Here is a 22,479-nt window from a genome sequence, read left to right on the forward strand (position 1 = left end):
AACACAGTGATTTTATTACCTGAAAGAGAGACTCCAGAGTATCAATTATCTACAAGTTAAACAATTTGCAACTGTGTGCCAACCCCAGGAACTTCTTTTAATGATGTTAGAAATCAAACTCAGAGTTTCAAGAGGACAGGCGAGAGCTGAGCCTTTAATATATTTTAAATTAGAAAGAAGGATAACATTTTCTTGACCATAACTATTACTTTACTGTAAGTATTATTATAGTGTAGGCTGAAAACACACAACAGAAAAAACTATAACCAACATCCCAACAGACTTTTAATAGGGGATAGAAAACTGGCTCATAATTAAAAGCAACTGTTGCCCTTCCAGAGGACCTAAGTTCAGTTCCCAGCACCCCCATACCTGGCAGCTCATTACCACCTCTAATTCTAGTACTGAGGGACCTCATGGCCCCAAGCCTCCAAGGTACCTACCTGAACATAATGGCATGTACTCACAAAGACACCTAAATTCTAAGAAAAAGAAACCTAAAATGAAAAAATCATTTTGATACTACCTAGAGAGGTGGTTCATGACACTTAAAGAGCAATTATTGTTCTTGCAAAAAGACCCACGTTTCATTTCTGAGCACACAATTGGGTGGCTCACAACTGCTAGGGAAAATGAAACCCTTTTCTGGTCCCTGCAGGTACCTGGACATGTGTTATGGAAATTAATTCGTGCAGACTCATGTACGTGCACAAACACACACAAACACACACAAACACACACACACACACTCTCTCTCTCTCTCTCTCTCTCTCTCTCTCTCTCTCTCTCTCTCTCTCCCTCTCCCTCTCCCCCTCCCCCCTCTCACAAGTTTCAAGATTTCCATCCAGTAAAATAAAACTATAATAAAAACTTGAGTTTTAAAGCAGATAAAACCCTGTTGGGCAGAATCTTTGTGTATGTGCATGAGCACCTGTGTTATATGCAAAACTCTGGCACATGGTGAACCAAGGTCAATGCTGGGTTTACTTCTTCAATCCCTTTCCAGTTTTTATTTGGGGAATAAGGGTACAATTTCACTGTTTAAACCCAGCTGTCCTAGAACTTGTTATGCAGAACATACTGGACTCAAACTCATAAAAATTCTCCTGAGTGTCAGGATTACTGGAGTGCAAACTCGCCTTCCACCATGCTTTTGAGACCTTGGCTGGCCTGGAATTTTCTATGTAACGTGTAACCTTGGCTGGCCTCAAACTCATAGCAATCAGACTGTCTTTTCCTGAGTGCTTGGGATTAAAGCACTCACCACTGTGCCAGACCCAGCTTTTTATTTGGAGGCAGAATCCTTTCATTGAACCTCAAGCTGATGAAGTAGGCTAGAAGGACAACAAATTTCCGAAATGGGCCCAGGACATAGTCCCTAAGAATGGAATTGGAGGCTTATACAACCATGTCTGGCTGCAATGCCTGGCTTTGATCATTGGTTCTGTGGCCTTGTGAGTGGATGGTAGGCAGGTTACCACCTGGGCACCAGTCTATCTCTACAGCTATTCCCCTGCAGCAGAAGATAAAACAAATACAGAGGTAGTAAACAATTTGTTCAAAGAGAAAATGACTAAGTTGTCTTACAAAAATTCTGCTAATAAAACTCTTAAAATTCCAAGATACTTCCGTTCTTCAACAGTGCCAACAGTAAAAACAAAGTAACTGAAGCGAACTTGTAAAAACTGTAGAGTTCCATAGAAGAATTATAAATGAACAAATGACAAAAGCAGCAAAGTACAACTGTTTTCCAAAACCAAACACAGAAGCATAGTCCAGGGTAGCAGTTTATGAAGTGTTACTTAGAATATCCAAAGACCTTTCAGAAATAGTAAAATAACAAAAAATTCTGTTTAACAACAAAAGCTATAATACTAAATTATAATACTGAGATCTTACCATGCATTTTCATGTCGATATTCATGACATTCCAATATGGTAAAAACAATGGTCATGAGAAAATCCTCATGTATTAACACAAATCAGAGAAACTGGAACCACTATATAATAATAGGAACTACCACATTAGTGACATACATCTAATATAAAATATATAATTATCTGAATGAAGCACCAAAACCTGACTAATTTTATAAACTTTTATCAACACCTAAATAGATTTAATTAATACCCTGAATAACTAAACAGGGCACAGAGTGTTTCTACTACATTATAAAAGATATTTAAAAAAAACAGTTCCTATCTGATTGGGTTACATAGTAAACAAATCAGTTTCAACACTCAGTAACATTTTTACCTAGGACTTTAATATCTGACTGCCTGACAAACAATTAGATGATTTGATTTAAAAAGCAATAATTTTCTAATAATTTAAATGATGCTTAAATTTTTTTCATGGTGAAAAGTACAATCCCAAGTTAAAGGCAGACCAAAAGGTTTTAGAGCAAGAGCATTTCTAAGATACTATCATTCAAGTATTATTCATGTAAGAAAAATTTTTTTAAATAACTTTGCATGGGAAAGTAATATAAAATCTCACTGTGTAGCCCTGACTAGCTGAGAACTTGATGTATAGACCAAGCTGACCTCAAATTCAGGGAATCTGCCTATATCTGCCTCCCAAGTAATGGAATAAAGATGTACACTACCACATTTGGCTTCAGGAATATATTTGCAACTCTTGAGATACAAAAATCAAACATGGGAAGATTAACTATTTGATATAGCAAAATATTAAACAAGTTGACAAGTTTACCAATCCCCCTACTTCACAAAGTTCAACATTAAGACACTGAAACGTAAAATAATAAGAGTGCTATTCCTAATGTAGACATTTTTAAAGCTTTGTTTCTTTTATAAAATGTTTTATTTGTGTGTGGTATGTGTGCACATGTCCACAAGGCCAGAGGAGGATGTCACAGATGGTGGTGCCACCATAAGGATGTTAGTTAGCAGCAAGGGCGCTCAGCCACTGAAGCACCATTTCTACAGTCATTGCATTTTTAATGCGCTGCAATTTGCAACATGGCAAATAGTAATAAAATTAAAATGCTCTTTCAGGTTTTTAGTAAATTTTAATAAAGGAATTTAGATTTCATAAACATTGACATCGTATTGCTTTTGTTGTTGTATATCTTTCTGTTTTGTTTGGAAAGATCTCACCTATAGGATCTCACCTTATAAGAGCTACACTGGATCTTGATAAGGCTGGCCTTGAATCCCAATTTAATTCTCAAGTAATGGAAGAGACATATGCTGCTAATCGCACTTGAAAATTTTCTTTTGCGAATATTTATCTATTACTACTACATATATGTGTGTTTGTGTGCATGCACACACTTTGCTGTCCTGTGTATCTACGCACTACCTGCTTGCCTGGTAGCCACTGAAAAGTGAAGGACACATTGGATGTGGATGCTGAGAATCAAATCCTGGTCTCCTCCAAAACCACACAATGCTCTTAACTGTTAAGTCATCTCTCAAGCTCCTCTTTCATTTTTTATCATGTGTACATTACATTGATGATATGTACCCAGACCTGAGTGTCGGGATGGGTGGCTAAGCTGGAGGCATCAGACCTAGAGCTGGAGTTACAGGTGGTTTTGAACCACTAACATGGGTGCCAGGAACCAAACTCAGAGATTCTGGAAGAGCATTTCATACTCTTAAATGCCGAATCATCTCTCTAGACCCTAGAGAACTCTTTAAAGTTCTAAACATTCCTCTTCAATTAAATTATAATGAAGGAAAAAAAGGATACACCAGTGTACATGAATCTATACCAAAGCACGGTAAATGTACCACTAGTGGCATCTGATACTATATTTCCTTCAATATTCAGGACAAAAATATGATTTCGCCTTGTATGCTTGTGCTTCTTACAATTATTGTGTATACACATACAGAGTATGTGTTTATATAAAACACAAGGGACTTGAAGAAAATGATTCTTCCTTCCGTCAAGTATCCATGGATAAGACGCAGGTTACTAGGCTTAGCAGCATAACATATCAACATATCGCTTGCCTGGTGTGTTTTGTTTTACAGCAATGTCATTTTAAAGAATCATATCATGTGCAACTCACAAGTAAAGTTTACTTTTTATTTTCTGAAAGCAGTCTCACTGGCCATGATCAACAACGCTTAAATGCCGCTTAGACGCTTAAACGTTCTAAGAACTGTCTAGGTATCAACTTGTAACATTTTTAAGTATTCAAATACACAAACAATGTAGTTGTAAAGAAAAAACTAGCATGTTTTTACAGTTAAAAAGATTCATCCTTGGTGCTAGATAGATGGTTCAGGGGTTAAGAGCACTGACTGGTCTTCTAGAAGTCCTGAGTTCAATTCCCAGCAACCACGTGGTAGCTCACAACCATCTGTAATAGGATCTGATGCCCTCTTCTGGTGTGTCTGAAGACAGCTACAATGTACTCACATACATAAATAAATCTTAAAAAAAAAATAGATTCAACCTTATCAATTAATATTTATAAGTCTTATTATGACCCACACATAGCATCTCTTTTCTCCTGTTCTTTTGTAAGAAAATGTAACAGGGTACTAAAATTAGATAAATGACCAAATTTCCATGAAAAACATTTAAATACTGTTAACGAACAAAAATATTAGCAAACACACTACTACTCCTAGGCACAAAGAATAACACAAAACCATCACCATGTAAGATATTAACAAAATAGGAAGAAAGGTTTTGCAGAAACTGGCTGCTGTCAACATAACCAATTTAAAAAAAAAAAAAAAGGCTTATAAAGGTTGCTGCTTTCTTTTCTCTTCCAGCTTTCATTTCAAGCCAGTCTTTTCTGGCAAAGATCAGCATCCCATAAAAGCAAGCCTCCACCATCAGTCCCACAAATGCTGGGATTACAGGCTCATACCATGAACCCTGACTAAATGTATATTTTTATTTTTAATTCAGTTAATTGAAAGCAATATCCAAAACAACATAACTCCATTTAGGGAAGGAGTAAATACCTGATGAAATATGATTTACAGCATTTAACCTGGACTTCTTGCCTTCAATGTGAATACATGTATTCTAAAATGTTACCCATTCGAACTACAGGATATATTCCTCAGTTTTATCATCATTAAATAAAATTTCTATCACATATAATTACAGAATTGAAATTTTAAAGAGACTAGACATATGACTTGGTGGTTAAAAGCACTGATTGCTCTTGCCAAGGACACAGTTTTAATTTCCAGCACCCACAGGTGGCTCATGACCATCTAGAATTCTAATTCCAAGAGATCCAATGCCCTCTTCTGGCCTCTCCAGGCCCCATGCACACGAATGACACACAGATATACATGCTGCCAAATACATTCATACAAATGAAATAAAAATAAACAGAAGAGAAAAAAGAGGAGGAGGAAAAAAGAAAGGAAAGAGAAGAAAGAAAAACCAATAAAAGAGTAAGCATTCAAATAGCCGAAGTGGAACAGTCAATGACACTACTGAATGCTGTAAGGACAGGAGGACCCGCCACTCACTGTTAGTGGTGATGTGGAAAGTAGCATGAACTGTCAAAGACAGTCTGCTGATGACTTAAATCTTACCATATGGTCCAACAATCGTCTCTTTGCATTTACTCAAGGGAACTGAAAACTATCCAATCAAAATCTGAACACAAATGGTAACTAACAGTAAATAAAATTTGAAATCAATAAAATTTTCTTCAAATAATTTACTGTAAATCTAGGAAAACAGATTATTTATTCAACACTAAAATATGATCTCTCAAAGAAGCAAAAAAAACTTTAACTTTAAATAAAAAGTGTCTATGTAAAGAAACTACACACTGGGGCTGGAGAGATGGCTCAGCGGTTAAGAGCACCAACTGCTCTTCCAGAGGTCCTGAGTTCAATTCCCAGCAACAACATGGTGGCTCACAACCATCTGTAATGAGATTTGGTGCCCTCTTCTGGCCTGCAGTCACATATGTAGGCAGAATGCTGTACATAAAATAAATAAATCTTAAAAAAAAAAAAAAGGAACTACACACTTTATTATTCTAAATATGACATTCTAGGAACAATAAAACATGGGCACACTACAAGTAACAGATTGTAAGGATACAGAGGGAAAGCTACCAGAGCAGAGAAAAGGATTATGGCAGGGGAGAGGTACATGTGTAAAGATACTCTGCCCAACACCAGAATGGTGAATGTCATTATACATTTGTGAAACTTCTCTCAATTGTAACACATAGAATGAACCATAAACTATTGGCTGTAATTGGTAATGGTGTGCCAATGCAGGCTCATCCAAGTGCTATCAAACACGCCACGCTTGGAGAGATGGTGGGTGGACACAGGCGATAACACATGATGGAAATCTCACACCTTCCAATCAGCACTGCTAGAACTACCTGTAGGAGGGTACTAAATAAAAAGGGGAAGGACGAAAGGAGGGAAAATCAGAAAGTAAAGAAAACACGTGGATAGGATAACTAGCCTCCAAAAATATAAGTGTGGGTTGGGGATTTAGCTCAGTGGTCGAGCGTTTGCCTAGCAAGTGCAAGGCCCTGGGTTCAATCCTCAGCTCCGGAAGAAAAAAAAAAAGTCAAAAATATAAGTGCTTCATGTTTCCATTTTAATAAATAATTATTAAATTTATGCTTTAAAAATTAGTCATAAAAATATCAAAATAATTCATATTTGCCCAATCAGAAATCAAAGTAAAAAAAAAAAAGGCAGGAAATTACTTAAGACACAAAGGCTTTCACTCAACAGTACATTTTTCAGATCATAAAATGCAGCAAATAGTTGTTTTTTAATTCATGGTATTTCTGAGACTGAATTATACAAAGCACATAGAATCTAACAGGTAATAGCAGACAAAAGGGAACACATTGTATATAAACTAATATTTGTATGTAAACGCATATATCGGGTTGAAAATTATATTTTTAATGCATTTGCCAGAGGACATTCATTAATGACTAGAGTTTAAAATAATGGTTTTGCTTTGCTTCCTGAGGTAGTGTTCTAACTAAATCTCTTGCTCCTTCTGTCTCAGCATAACCTACCTACTGGGATTACAGACATTTGCTGCTGAAAAGATGCTTGTAATTGCTAGAATGTATCAGTAATATTTAATTACTCCTCTAGTTTACTTTAGTTTTTTTCTTAATAATACCAAACTACTACAGGAATGAACAGTGGCATCAGCTACACGAGAAACACTACTGTTAGACAGTGACAAAGCCTTCTAACACCAATGGGAAGGGAGGTCGGCACCCCTTTACTCTCTCTCTATCACCGGGTATGTTTTCTTATGGACACTCTGCAACTCTATGACTAGACAGGTAAACCTATGAACGATGAACTAAAAAGGCAAACATCACAATGCAGGAGACAATCTGAAAGTGGTCCCTGGAGAAAGGAAAGCAAGACAAGAACACATCATCTGATCCAAAGTTATGAAGCGTCACATACATCAAAAAGGAAGTGGTCATTATCTGTTCCTTTGCTGCTTACATCGCACCAACAGTTTCACAGGAGCACTGATGTGCTAACAGAGACATCACTGCTGATACGCAGCTCAAAGTAACACCTTTAGTATAATGCTTAGACCTCAACTACTAAATAAAAATCAGTTATATGAAATTGCAAAAGAAGTCTGTAACTGAGTCAATGTTGACGATGCAGAAAACGTACTAATATAGCAAAAGAAGTCAGCTTACATCAAATATGGTTGGATTTACAACCAAGTGACGAGATTTAAAATACAGAAGATATATGACAAAAAGCAATGCATTCTGTTTGAAAGTTTTCAAGAAGTCTTTGAAAAAAACAAATATAATTACAACAATCTTATTTAAGCATATTACCAGTAGAGTATGTTCACAAAGTTTTACACCTCTAGCAGTTAAAAGTAAAATGCCCATTTATCAAGCTTAGTTTACAATTTTAATATCTAGGTAATACATAGATAGCTTCATGATCTCAACAAAGCATTTAAATATTAGGTACAGGCGATCCTATAAACATTTTCAAAATATAATCACCAAGGAAAAGAGTTCTTGCAAAATGGCTCTACACTAAACAGAAGTAACAAGCTAAACATAAATATGCCTTCTTCAAGTCTGTTACTAACTGAAACTTACAAACTAAGTCTATCGATTTATACGTTTATCGATACGTTTATAAGTTTATCGAATTATACGTATCAACGACAGTTCCAAAGCCATGTTTAGCCCAGCCACTTCTATTCTCCAATGCTGATTCTCTTCTCCATTTACTCAAAACAGGTACATATCTGTTAAAAATAAGATCTTACCATTATGAACCAAAAATTTAAACTTACCATTTCAAACGAAAAGGCATTGGTATACCTACAACACAGCAGAATAATAAACCAATTTTATCAGTTAAGATTTTAGAAAACACTAAATTCTCAGTAACACTTCCCAGCATAGGACTTGATTCTCTAAACCTCAAGAATATTTTAGCTCTATCTCTTAAAGGTCCGTCCCTGCATAAACACTCTGTACCAAAAATGCCCAGAGCACAGGCAATAACATGGAATTTTTCCCCCCAAATGGAAAAATGTTCTTGTAATAGAAACCAGTCTTCCTATAAAGTGTGTAGAATCTGCCCATTAAAATGTTAGATTTGCTAACAACCAAGCATGCACAAAAAAAGTTGGTCATTTGACATTGAAAAAAACCTATGTATTCACTATGAAGTTTATAAAAATAGTCCAGTAGTCTAGTCTCAGCGCCACACTGTGTTTTTCCAACAATGCACAGTCTAAGACAATATACCAAGGCTCAATATTTAATAATGTACATTTAAAATTTTTTCAGATTTTCTACCTACTTACACATTTTTCTTTTAATGCTCAACATATGTAGCGACCCATGGTGGCCTCAAATTTAGATCCCCCTGCCTAACTCTTTAAGAGTACTAGGGTTATAAACTTGAATCCCATATGACCTACAACAATGGCAGGTGGGTGGAGAACACACACACAGCTATTTCATTCTGTTAGCTTCTAAATAACTGTATTACAAATATACAAATCCTGACCCCTAAATACTCAGCATAACAGTAAACAAAAACACTTTAAAACTTAGAATGTAATTTGTAGGGACTTAAACATACCAACTCCAGGAAGAGGGAGGAGGGGGATATATCTGGGTTATAGACTCCTGAAATACCAAGTTGTCCCTTGATAAGAAGGTGAATAAGATATAAGATATTCTCAAAACTTCCATCAAATTTATTAAGAAAAAAATTGACATACTAATCATAGAGCAAAGAAACCTGTTTATAATCTTATTTGATTGACTGTGATTCTACTAACAAAGCCAATTTTATGTCTTTTATTTAAAAACTAATAGCCGGGTGTGATAGTACAGAGGTCTCTGAGTTAAGGAGCCCCTGGTCTACATGGAGAGATAACCAGTTTCAGGAGAGCCAGGACCACACAATCGTGCTCTCTCTCTCTCTCTCTCTCTCTCTCTCTCTCTCTCTCTCTCTCTGTCTCTGTCTCTGTCTCTGTCTCTGTCTCTGTCTCGGTCTGTCTCTCTTTAAAAAAAAAACCAATTTAGAACAGTATTTATTTGCTCCAATTTATATGAAAACTTGCAAGGTTGCAACTAAATATTATTAAAATGAGTATTTCAATATAATTAAAGAATTAAGTATCTAAATAAAAATAACCAGTATTTTTATGCATGTGAATATATTTTTAACCTCCATGTATCTCTGTGAACCACAAGTATGCAGTGCCCTTGAAGGTCAGAAGAAGGCACTACATCCTTTGAAGCTGAATTACAATAGGCAGTAAGCCTGCCAAATGTATGGTGTGGGAATTGAACCCCGGTCTGGAAAAGCAGCAAGTGCTCTTTTTTTTTGGGGGGGGGAGGGGGGTCTTTTTTTCGGAGCTGGGGACCGAACCCAGGGCCTTGTGCTTCCTAGGCAAGCACTCTACCACTGAGCTAAATCCCCAACCCCGCAGCAAGTGCTCTTAACAGCTAAGCCATCTCACCAATTCCCTTACCAGGACTTTCAATTCAAATGTATTCTAATCATCACAATGCTAAAGAACAGTCCCAATAACATGAGTGAATATCAGCTTGACAAATGTTTTTGTCTAATCATGAGTCTAAGTTGTTCCAATTACATCCCCCAAACTACAGATGGTATTCTAATGAATTACCCAGACTCCCTGTTCTTTTCTATTAAAAAAAAAAAAAAAAAAAAACGGGCTGGAGAGATGGCTCAGCGGTTAAGAGCACCAACTGCTCTTCCAGAGGTCCTGAGTTCAAATCCCAGCAACCACATGGTGGCTCACAACCATCTGTAATGGGATCTGATGCCCTCTTCTGGTGTGTCTGAAGACAGCTACAGTGTATCCATATACATTAAATAAATAAGTCTTTAAAAAAAAAAAAAAAAAAACAGTTCCTAAAAAAACATACCCACCCTAATATTTAGAAGTCCTTAGCTTATAGAAAACACCTATTAAGTGAAAGAATAATAACCAAAATTGGGTAAAGATAAAACCTTCAGTGTGACCACTGCAACACCCCTCCATCATTCACTTGGTTTTATCAGCATGTCCAAATGTCAACGAGCTGACCAGCAAGGCATATCAAGCTCTAAAACAAACTTCCTTGAGTATAATTCCCTCAATTATCTCCACAGAATGAAAAGGCCATGTAAATTACTTATAAAATACACCTTCAATTATTTGACTCCTCCACTTCTCTGGGAAAAAAATTTTTTTCTATTCCAATCAAATTACTTGTTCAATAACTTAGAAAGAATATTCGAATGAGCCATGTAGAAAGCACAAAATTAGAGCTTGTCTAAAAAATACACAAACTGTTTCAAATACACAAATCCCTCTTGTTAGTAAGATACAATAGGTGTCATTTCTCTTTGCTAACTCAAATTACTGAGATTTTATCATTACGAAACCTTCTGCTTTGAGCCTGTACATGTCACACCAGAGCAAATCAAGTATAATTAAATCATGGAGGTAACGCAAAACAATACCCCAAGACACAAAATCAATACCGTACCAAAGTTGACACTACTGATCAAGAGGAAGCAACATTAGAGAGAATACACTTTAAACCTCTATCAACAGAAGGAAAAGCATCTGGAAACCCGTAAAGCCTCCTGCTGGGCAGCATCACTTTAGCAGATGTCTCTTTGACTCTTGCTCTGACTTTTACAAGACTATCATGAACCTAATTTGGATTCCTCAGGAACCTTGGATCTTACGATATGAGCAGATCTGCTCAGTGGGCCTCTAAAAACACTGGAAAGGAAACATAAATTAATTAATTTGCATTGTAATTTACCAACTGTTGAGTTTGGATAATGAGTTCCCCCTCCCCCCTTTTTTTTTTTTTTTTTTTTGGTTCTTTTTTTTTTCGGAGCTGGGGACCGAACCCAGGGCCTTGCGCTTCCTAGGTAAGCGCTCTACCACTGAGCTAAATCCCCAGCCCCTCCCCCTCCCTTTTTTAAAACTCCCCCAATTATCATACTGATTCTAGATCAGGGAGTAGCAAACAGGGCCAAGTAGTAAATATTCTAGTCTCTGCTTGCCATAAGCTTTTTTTTTTTAAAGATTTATTCATCTATTATATATAAGAACACTGTAGCTGTCTTCAGACACACTAGAAGAGGGCATCAGATCCCATTACAGATGGTTGTGAGCCACCATGTGGTTGCTGGGAATTGAACTCAGGACCTCTGGAAGAGCAGTCAGTGCTCTTAACTGCTGAGCCATCTCTCCAGCCCTGCCATAAACTCTTGATATAGTATCTTATATTGTTTACAACTAGTCAACTTAGCCTCTGTAAGGCAAAGCAAAGGTTAACAAATCTAACAAATGGATTTAAAATTAATCAGAAAAACAGAAGGCATGCAGATTGAGCAGGCCTTCTCTAGTCTGCTGATCCCTGGTCCAGATGAAGTCACTAAAAACTAACAGTACCATTAACGTGAGACTGTATCTCCTACATGCATATAGTGTGAACAACCAACGGAAGGCTGACATCCAGATCCACAAGGCACTATTCATACAGAATGCTCTAGTATTTAAATTTTATGTATGAATCCCCAACTCTCTCCCATGTTTCCCCAAGCTCATTTACAACTAAAAACTTGTACTATGACCATGATGATTTCAACACATTTAAGTGCATCTTAAGCTTCAAAAAGAGTTAATAAGTTCCAACATTTTAAAATACAACATGTGTCTCCAACATAAACCTACTGATTTAAAAATATTGGTGGATCTAAGGGTTTTTCATTAGTTTATGGATAAACTACTACTGTTACCTACTGGTTTAGCAAAACACTCTGCCCAGGCATACATGCCAGAATCTAATCTAATCACACAAACACAAAATTCTTTCTAGGTATAAAATGTAGGTATTTACTGGGAACAAAGGTTTGTCAGACTCTTACTCCCAACAATAAGAAGGTGAAGAGGTAGGGAGATCTCCTTCCAATAGGAAGGTGAGAGGTAGGTCTAGTTTGAAACCTAGACCTTCTGACCCTGCTGCATCCACCTCTCCAATACTAGGATCACAAGGCTAGACCATCCTGCCAGTTTGTGCGACATGGGATGAACTCGAGTTGTACTAAAGTTAAATTAAGACTCTTTAGGCTGAGTTTCATCCTCAACCACGTTTCCAGCCTTGACAGGAAGGAGTCAATGGAAGACCACTGACAAAAGAACAGACCTTGAATTAATAATTGCCACATTATAAACTATTCCCAAGTATATCATGTGCACTTATCAAAAATTCCAAGGAGAATACCACTGGCCGTAGTAGTGCACACCTTTACTCCTAGTACTTGGTAGACAGAGGCCAGCCTGGGTTACAGAATGAGTACCAGGACAGTGATGGTTACACAGAGAAACCCTGTCTGAAAAAAAGGAAAGAAAGAGAGAGAGAGAGAGAGAGAGAGAGAGAGAGAGAGAGAGAGAGAGAGAGAGAGAGAAGGCATAGAAAAACAAAACAGAAACATATATATATAGGGTCCTAGACAGGTAGCTCAGTGGTTGGGTACACAAGCAGGCCTTTCAGAGGACCTGGGTTCAATTCCTAGCACCCACATGGCAGCTCACAACTGTCTGTAACTCCAGTTCCAAGGGATTGGATGCATTTTCTGATCTCCATAGACACAAGGCAGACATATATACATGTAGGTGAAAAACACACATATACATGAAATAAGATAAAAATTTGAATATATACATACATATGCACATATATACACACATATATATGTGTGTATATATATATATATTTAAGATAGCCAAGTAAGACATATTACAAGATTGAAAACTGTCACATTTAATTTATAATTACAGCAGCTATTAACGAATTTGACATTTTCTAAGAAGAATTAAAGCATAAATTAAGACTCACAACTTAAAATTTCTATCTCTGAAATTCTAAAAAACATGTATGTCAAAAATAATTGTTAAAGACTGTCAAAAAAAGTCAGTGCTGTTCCTCATCCTATGCTACACTATTCCTGAAGAGATAAAATATACACTCCATGGTCTCCATCCATGCACTTGGTGCTGTTCAAGTATAGCCATGAGTGGAGGACAAGCTGGCAGGAACACCTTAAACTAACCGAGGAAACCTGCTTAGGCTCTTAATTGGGAAAAGCCAACTTACCATTAGACTCGTTCCTTTAAACTGAACAGTGAAAAAAGAGAGAAGACATAAAAATATTCTAATTTTAAAGTTCAAAAAAGATTTAAAACTAATACTTTTTCCAAAGGCACGCTTTCTAAGTAAAAGAATGTGAAAACTGCCTCACAATATTCCTATGAACAGTGTTTTGCCCATTAACAAAAAATTATTGAGATGAATAAAGTACTAGTTTACTACTTCTTTTAGAATTTAGTTTACTTAGAATAAATAACAGTAAGCATTATAAAGTTAAAGGCCTTGTGCTTATCGTTTCTCATCTACTGAAACCTTCTAAACCACAGACATGGTGTACGTTCCTTTAATCCCAGCACTCCAGAGGTATAGGCTGGCGGATCTCTGTGAATTCAAGGTCAGATCCTATCTCAAAAAACAAACAGGGCTGGAGAGACTGCTCAGCAACAAGAGCACTATCTGCTCTTATAGAGGTCCTGAGTTCAATTCCCAGCAACTGTACAGTGGCTCACAACCATATGTAATGGGCTCTGATGCCCTTGTTTTGTATGCAAGTGTACATGCAAACATTATTCATATACGTAAAACAATTCTTTAAAAACTAATAAGGTCGAAGTAGAACCTATGAATTTCCCTGTAAGTATTAATTCCATTCTTATTAAATGATCAAGCTCATTGAGTATAATGAAAATGACTGCTCTCCAGAAAATAGAGGCTGTACAGCCTTCCAAAGTAAGTATTTAAGAATAAATTACAAATATTCTAACTGATGACTCAATATAATTCAAGTATTGAAGTAAATGAGAATTAGTCTTTAGTACCTTTCTTCCATTTTCTCATCTTTGCGCATTCACTCACTACACACTTGTGCTTTGTGTTTTATGTACATGGATGTGGAAGGAAAACTCCTGAGAGCTGTTCCACACTGCTGTGTCGTCCTCAGACTCTAATCAAGGTTGTCTGACTTTGAAGCCAATGCCACTGTTGCTGCTGAGGTTCTTTCCTTTTAATCAACAACTTTTTACTTTTATTTTTGGGTTTTGATTTTGTTGTTTTGGTTTTTTTGTTTGTTTGTTTGTTTTTTGTTTTTGAGATGGGCTAGTCTTGAGCTGGCAGCAAACCTAATGTTCCAAAGTACTTAGAATATAAGTATATATCAAAGGACTTAGAATATAAGTATATATCAAAGTACTTAGAAAACTTTCAACCCTTCAATAACGTGTGTGCCATGGGAAGCCAGATGAAGGACAGGAGTTGGCAGGGGGAGTGTCTTCCTCAATTCCTTCTCTAATTTGGTTTTTGAGGCAAGGCCTCTCACTGAACCTGGTGCTCACTCACCTGGTCAAAAAGGTTGAAAAGGGGTCAGTCTTTGCGTGTCTCCACTGTCTACCTTCTATGGCCGATCCTGTGAGATTAGATATGCCTGGCCATGTATCAATCTCAAGGCCTCGTGCTTCCACAGTCAATATTTTCTACTCTCTGTTCACATCCTGGACAGGTCAACAATCTGTGACTTCCTGTCCATGATACAGAGTGTGTGTGTGGAGGTCAGCGGACAACTTCTGGAAATCTTCTGTATCCTTTCATAGAGTAGATCCCAGCAAATGAACTTAGGTGTTTAGGCTTGGCAGCAAGTGCTTTGATACACTGAGCCACCTAGAAGGCCTCTCAAAAATCTGTTTATCTTTAAAATGTGGTAGTATGACAAAGGGTAGTAGTCCCAGGCTATAATTTAATAGCCTAAACAGATGTTTTATTATGTGGCTTTAAGCATGCAAAACATACTTTTTCTAACAGCTTGAGAAGTATCTAAATATTATTCTAGTGAAACAATCATGTGAAACAATAAACAATTCACTTTACAAAAGCCAATAAAACCAGCCTGAGTATTTTAAATATCTAATTTATCTTATTCTCCAAGTTCACAAGATAGTTATAAAATTTTAACTTAAACATTTCCTGAGGAAAAATGATGTTTTTTATGAATTTAGAGGCTGAGCACTTATAGCTCTGCCAAAAGATCAGGTTCAAATCAAACCTTCAGACAATTCATCCCGGTTCCAGGGATTACTAACCTGGATACACCATACACTCTCCCAAAGATGTGTACCTGATTATTTTCTTTATCATTTTAAAACAACAACAACAACAACAACAACAACAACAACAACAAGCCACACAGTAGTAGTGGTGCATGCCTTTCTGTGATTACAGCACTTGGGAGACAGAGGCAGAAGGATCTCTGTAAGTTTGAAGAAAACATGGTCTACAAAATGAAGTTCAGGAGAGCCAGAACTAGAGAAATCCTGTCTTGAAATGAAAAAACAAAACAAAAAACAAAATCTCACAGGGCTAGGACATGAGTAGAACTTTATGCAACACAGACAACTGAAGCTCCATCCTAGGAAGCCACAATGAGAAGAAAAAGGCAGCTCCCAAAAGCTGGGCTCTGAACTCCACACCTGGATACCCACATCCATTCACAGCCACCGCTACTCACACACACAGTTTTTCCATAGGAAATTCAATGAATTCATAACTCAGTTTTAAAATGAAAAGTTTTCCAAGCCATAGAACATCTTAACATTACATTCTATGGTAGAAAAATAAAATAAAGAGCAGTCATTCATCATTAATATCTATAGGCATATTAATATCAATGTTAATTTTCACTAAGCAAAAAATGCCATTATTTCAAAAACAATCTACAACTGCATTTATGATATGATAAACTAGTATTAGAAATAAAAAGATTCTTCTTGAGCTGGAAAGATGGCTCAGTGGTTAAGAGCACTGACTGCTCTTCCAGAGGTCCTGAGTTCAATTCCCAGCAACCACATGGTGGCTCACAACCATCTGTAATGGGATCGGGTGCCCTCTTGTGGTGTGTCTAAAGACAGCTACAGCATACTCATACATGAAATAAAATTTAATAGAGAGTTTATAAAAAATAACAAAAATAAAAATAAAGATTCTTTAAATTGAGAAATAAAATATTTTACTTAATCCTTTCTTTCTAGTCCACTACAATGACAGTATTAAGAATACTACAAATAATTATATTCATTATAAAACATGTATACTTCATGTCAGGAAAAATACCAAGAAAGTTAATATTTACCTATTTTACTATGAGAAAGTCTTTATTTTTTTTTTTTTTTTTTTTGGTTCTTTTTTTCCGGAGCTGGGGACCGAACCCAGGGCCTTGCGCTTCCTAGGCAAGTGCTCTACCGCTGAGCTAAATCCCCAACCCCATGAGAAAGTCTTTTAGTAAATATTCAGGTAAATAAAAAGAATAGGTAATACTTCTTAATCCTCAGTGTAAATTGTGTAAGAAATGTATCATATATGTCTTATATATGATTATTACTTAAAGACTGAAAAGCAATATTAGCCTGAAAATGTTCAATTCCACTTCCTTTTATATTATACAGTATCTCTACATTGATAAATCCAACAGATTCGTGTTCAAAACTGAGATGTAGTTTAAAATAGATGGTTAAATGCTTAGTATCCAAAGGTAAAGCTACAAATTATATGAATAAAAATTTCTCAAAAGGCCTAAAAATTTCTTCACCAGTTAACTTGGTGACAGAATTATGAGCATTTCTTCAACAGAATTTAAATGCCACATAATTTCCATCCAAAACATATACAGTTGATAATAGGATAAACATTTTTTTCTTGTTATTACCAGTTAAGATTTTTTACTATGTGTTTATAGGTTCTAGTTAAAAACAAAACAAAAACAAAACTAACCATTTCCAGATACAAAAGAATGAGAGAAGAAATAAAAAGCTCCAAAGGCTTGATACTCTCAGCCTCAGAAACGTATTAACAAGTTTTAGTTCCTAAAAGAATCATTGCTTTTGACAATAGAAGAAAATAACAGTGACTATTTTTCAGAATAAAGACTATAGCTGGTATTCTTTCAGGTGTACAGTCAAACTCTTGCTTAATTATCATTAAGAACTTGGAGAATTTGGTATTTTTGAAGTATTTATAGAACAGCCATCATTGGGGAATAACAAAAACAAAGTCCTGAACCCAGAGAGAAGTCATCCGCCGAGCAAGCCTGGAAACCTGAGTCTGACAGAAGGACTACAAAGTTCCCCTCTGACCTCCACACACAGCATGGAACAAGCCACCAACACTTAATAATTAAAAAAAAAAAAAAATTTAAACCTAGACTACCTTGAAGAAAATTCAGGGATAAAAACTGTGTTGAATAGCCTGTAAACAGAAAGTCGAATGGATGAGTTGCTCTAGTCTACATAATGGTGCACTGTGTGAAAAGGAAGAAGAAAAGGTGGAGGGAAACTCCTACAGAATCACACTAATGGGAATACATCAGGGAACAATAAAAGGACACTACACATCCATTTAAAAGAGCTTTGCAAACATGGGCCTTCCACAGTTAATATTAACATATTGATCAACAAAATTAGATATTTTGTACAAAATAATTGAGAAAAGGTAACGTACAAGATGAGAAGGTTCACTTCTATGTTTAGGTTTTACAGTTGGACACTATATAAATATATATCTGGAACTTTAAAAAAAAAGACATAAAACAAAAATTAGGCAGAGCAGATGCTTGTATCAAGGTATTCTACTGAAGAGCATGTACTTTTTTTATGAGTCAAGTAAAACAGAAGAACTATAACAGCCATTTTATAAGTTATGAATATGACTTCAGAAACAAATGTACTACTACTACTTATAAGACATTAACAAAACCACCAGTTTAACAACCATGAAAACTTCAGAAATTAGGAAAAAAAACTATTAAAAAAACCAAAATCTAAAAAGTTATAAATACACAGCCTCTGATATATAATCCTTCGATCATTCTGGCTAACTGGTATTTCACTTACATTTTCCATATAGTTTGGTTTAAAGCCCTCCTGCTGTCGCCTCAGTTCCTCCTGTTCTCTGTGTCTGATCATTTCTTCTTCACGACGACGATGTTCCTCTTCATGTCTGAAAACATTTTTTGTTTTTAGATTTCAGCACTACGACACGTGAGACTGCAGCTACTTTATTCACGCGGGCGGGTTGGGAGTTGTGGGTAAAACACTCTGTGAAATACACATCGTGCATACCAAGCTTGTGACTGAGGACTGCTGATGGCATGCTAGATTTCACCTTGTATTTTGTTACAAGCCTCTACACCAACAATAACCAAAACACAAAATCCAACTATGCACATATCAAAGAACCTAACCAACTTGGTAGTAAGACCTATAGTATCATCAGTGAAGCACTGAGATAGAAGGATCACACAAGTTTAAATCATGGGGGCTGGAGACATGGCTCAGCAGCATTTAAGAGCACTGACTTGTCTTCCAGAGGACTGGACTTTAATTCCCAGCACTCACATGACAACCCATACCTGTCCATATCTCTAGTTCCAGAGCTTCTGACACCTTTAGACAGACAAACATGCAAGCAAAACACCAATGAACACTTACAAGAAAACAAAAAAATCTAGCATGGACTACCTGCTAGGGAATTGTCTGAAATAAGTCAAAGCCAACAGATGGAGCTCAGTGTCTGTAAAAGACTGGTCTAAAATGTACAAAGCATGAATCAGAGGAGTTCAAGCTAGCACTAGGAGATAATAAGAGGGAGAAAATTAAAATAGGAAAGTCTACAATCTAGTCTGCATAGCAAAATTCACACTCAAAGTCTAATCAAAGATGAGAAGAAGGGGGACAGCAGGAATGAATGGGAAACAAGAAAGGATGATGGGGTTGGATATGGTCAAAACAGGCTACACATATACAACACTGTTAGAATGAACTCTCTAATGTATAATTAATATATAATAATAAAGTTTTAAATAAAGAAATCAAAAGGACATTAAAACAAAGAACCAACTACCTAAAACTACAGTTATGCATAGGAAGTATTATAAAAAAAATTTCTGGGATGGGGAGATGGCTCAGTGGTTAAGAGCCCTGACTATGCTTCCAGAAGTCCTGAGTTCAATTCCTAGCAACCACATGATGGCTCACAACCACCTGTAATGAGGTCTGGTGTCTGAAGACAGCTACAGTGTGCTCATATTCATAAATAAATAAATATTTTTAAAAAAGGACCTGTAGGGGTTGGGGATTTAGCTCAGTGGTAGAGCGCTTGCCTAGCAAATGCAAGGCCCTGGGTTCGGTCCCCAGCTCCGGGGAAAAAAAGAAAAAACACACCTGTAAATCAGTCATTTATTGTCTACGGCTACTTTAGGGCCATAGTAGCAAAGTTGAACTAAATATCAAAAGACCTAACATAGTTACTATTTTGTCCTTTTTCAGAAACATTTACTATGCCTAGAGAGACAGCTCAGTAATTAAGAGCATCTGCTGTTCTTAAAGAAGACCCAAGTTTGGTCCCTAACACCTACATAGTAGCTTATAACCATCTGTAACTCCAGTTCAAGGGGATCCAACACTAACTTCTGACCTACATGGGTAACAGATGCATGTGTGTCTAAGATACATACACACAGGCAAACACTAAAACACATAATATGTATTATTATATATACATCAATATATATGTATAATTAATATATAAAATAATATATATCCTGGAACTCGCTCTGTAGAATAGGCTGACATCAAACAGATCTTCCTGCCTCTGCCTCCAGAGTGCTGGGATTAAAAGTATCTACCACCACCACCTGGCTAAGAAGTATGTTTTAAAAAGATAAATATTTCTTGACACTGGTTGAGAAAGCAAACTTCACTTTTATGTACGTGTACAATATTATTAAAATCATAATTAAGCTATACAATGATTAAGACAATAAACAGTTATACTAAAGTAAAATTCTTGTAGTACTAGTATTAAATCAGGTCAAACTGAAATATGTTCATACACACACGTAAGTAAAGTAGTGAACTAAGTAGTAAGAATAGAGGGGCTTAAGCCATTAATCTCAGCCCTCAGGAAGTGGTGACAGGCTTTTCTCTGAAGTGCAAGGCTGGTTAACAAATCAAGCTCCATGAGAGCCAGGACTATACAGTGAACATGGATCTCCAAACAAAGGAAGGATACAGACACAGGACTAACAACTGTATGATGGCTTATGGATCACTGTTCTAGATGAAGAAATCAGCAAAATTCTCAAATTGCAAGATAGTACTGTGTGGTTTATGTATAAATTTTACCCACAAAATACATGTTTACTAAAGTATTTTTTCCATTGCCAGGAGGAAAAATTTCTGGAACTGGAGAGATGGCTCAGTGGATAAGAGCATTGCAATAGATGAGTTCAGTTCCCAGCATCCACAAAGAGTGGATCAAAACAGCCTCTAGCTCCTGGTCAAGGAGATCCAATGTTCTCTTCTGGCTTCAGCAGGCAAATCTCATTCTCATTCTCATATTATCCTCCCACCCCCATAGCTACAGACACACACATGAAAAGGAACAGTACTGCTGGCCTAAAGTTCAGTAGTAGAGTTATTTGTCTGGGATGCTCAGGGCCCTATTTTCAATCTCCAAGACCCCACTAAAAATGTATTCCTATTATTATTTCTTTCTTTTTTTTAAAAAAAAAAAAAAAAAGATTAAATTTGGGGTTGGGGATTTAGCTCAGTGGTAGAGTGCTTGCCTAGCAAGCGCAAGGCCCTGGGTTCGGTCCCCAGCTCCGGAAAAAAAAAGAAAAGAAAAAAAAAAGATTTATTTTATGTATATGAGTACATTGTCACTGTCTTCAGACACACCTGAAGAGGGTATTGGAACACATTACAGATGGTTGTGAGCCACCATGTGGTTGCTGGGAATTGAACTCAGGACCTCTGGAAGAGCAGTCGGTGGTCTTAACCACTGAGCCGTCTCTCCAGTCCCTATTATTATTTCTAAAAATCATTTGTATAAATATGGAATGGATGGTAAAAATCTGAAGCCACATGTGTTGGGAGTCATTAGGATAGGCTAAGGCTAGCAGGTGGCCTTCCTGGAGGTGGCCCACTATTTTTGCATAGTCTGCAATGGGTGAGCTCCATGGTAAGGTCCCAAAGGGACTTCATCTCAGGATTGCTTCTTGCAGCTGATATGCCTCTCCTGTCATTATTAAATTAGTATAATAATCCCTGGTCATTAGCACACCCCATTGATTAGATTTCCTGCAGATCAATATAAAAAGGAGCTTTCATGGATTAATGCAGTTTAGATGAATTAATGATTGTGTAGAATTCCCGATTTGATTCAAACAATTTTATGAACAAAGTTTTAAGAGATGGTATTAGTTGTTTTTCTAGAAAGGTGTGATAAACTTAGAATGAAAAACAGAATGTGCCCACTCCTCATATAGTAAATAAAAACTGCATAATAAGAAGTATGGTGGGGTTGGGGATTTAGCTCAGTGGTAGAGCGCTTGCCTAGGAAGCGCAAGGCCCTGGGTTCGGTCCCCAGCTCCGAAAAAAAGAATCAAAAAAAAAAAAAAAATAAGTATGGTAAACTTTCAATCATAGTAAAGACAAATAGGCTTGAGACAAATTTGTGTTCAAGGAAAAACATCTATGTCTAAGGATGAAGCTACAGGTGTGCACTATAAGGCAAGACCATGAAAAACACTGTTGCTTAGAACTTATAATGAGCACATTAGAGTGAAACACTGCTTTGAACTTAGTATCAACATCTTTCTGTAACTCCCACTGTATCTAACATTTTATATCTGAGATAATTTCCTAAAGAATTTTTTTGTCAAAGAAAATATAAAAGGACTATAGAAAAGAAATATAGTTAGATAGACGGATTGGCTTGGGGGGGGGGGCTCTGCCCCATCCATCTATCCACATATATGTATCTATTTGTCTGTATGTACATGTATAGG

The 22,479-nt window shown here is 36.6% G+C and overlaps 1 protein-coding gene across 4 annotated transcripts in view; it reads right to left on the reverse strand.

The window, feature by feature from the left end:
• Positions 1-22,479, reverse strand: part of Pspc1 (paraspeckle component 1) — an 86,016-nt gene that overhangs the window by 33,769 nt on the left and 29,768 nt on the right. For all 4 annotated transcript variants that reach the window (XM_039093317.2, XM_039093316.2, XM_063274262.1 and 1 more), the window contains exon 6: positions 18,521-18,626. In XM_039093317.2, the coding sequence (XP_038949245.1) occupies positions 18,521-18,626 (106 nt within the window). The remainder of the gene's footprint in view (positions 1-18,520; positions 18,627-22,479) is intronic.

Source organism: Rattus norvegicus, chromosome 15 (genome assembly GCF_036323735.1).
Source record: "Rattus norvegicus strain BN/NHsdMcwi chromosome 15, GRCr8, whole genome shotgun sequence".
Classification (NCBI taxonomy): domain Eukaryota; kingdom Metazoa; phylum Chordata; class Mammalia; order Rodentia; family Muridae; genus Rattus; species Rattus norvegicus.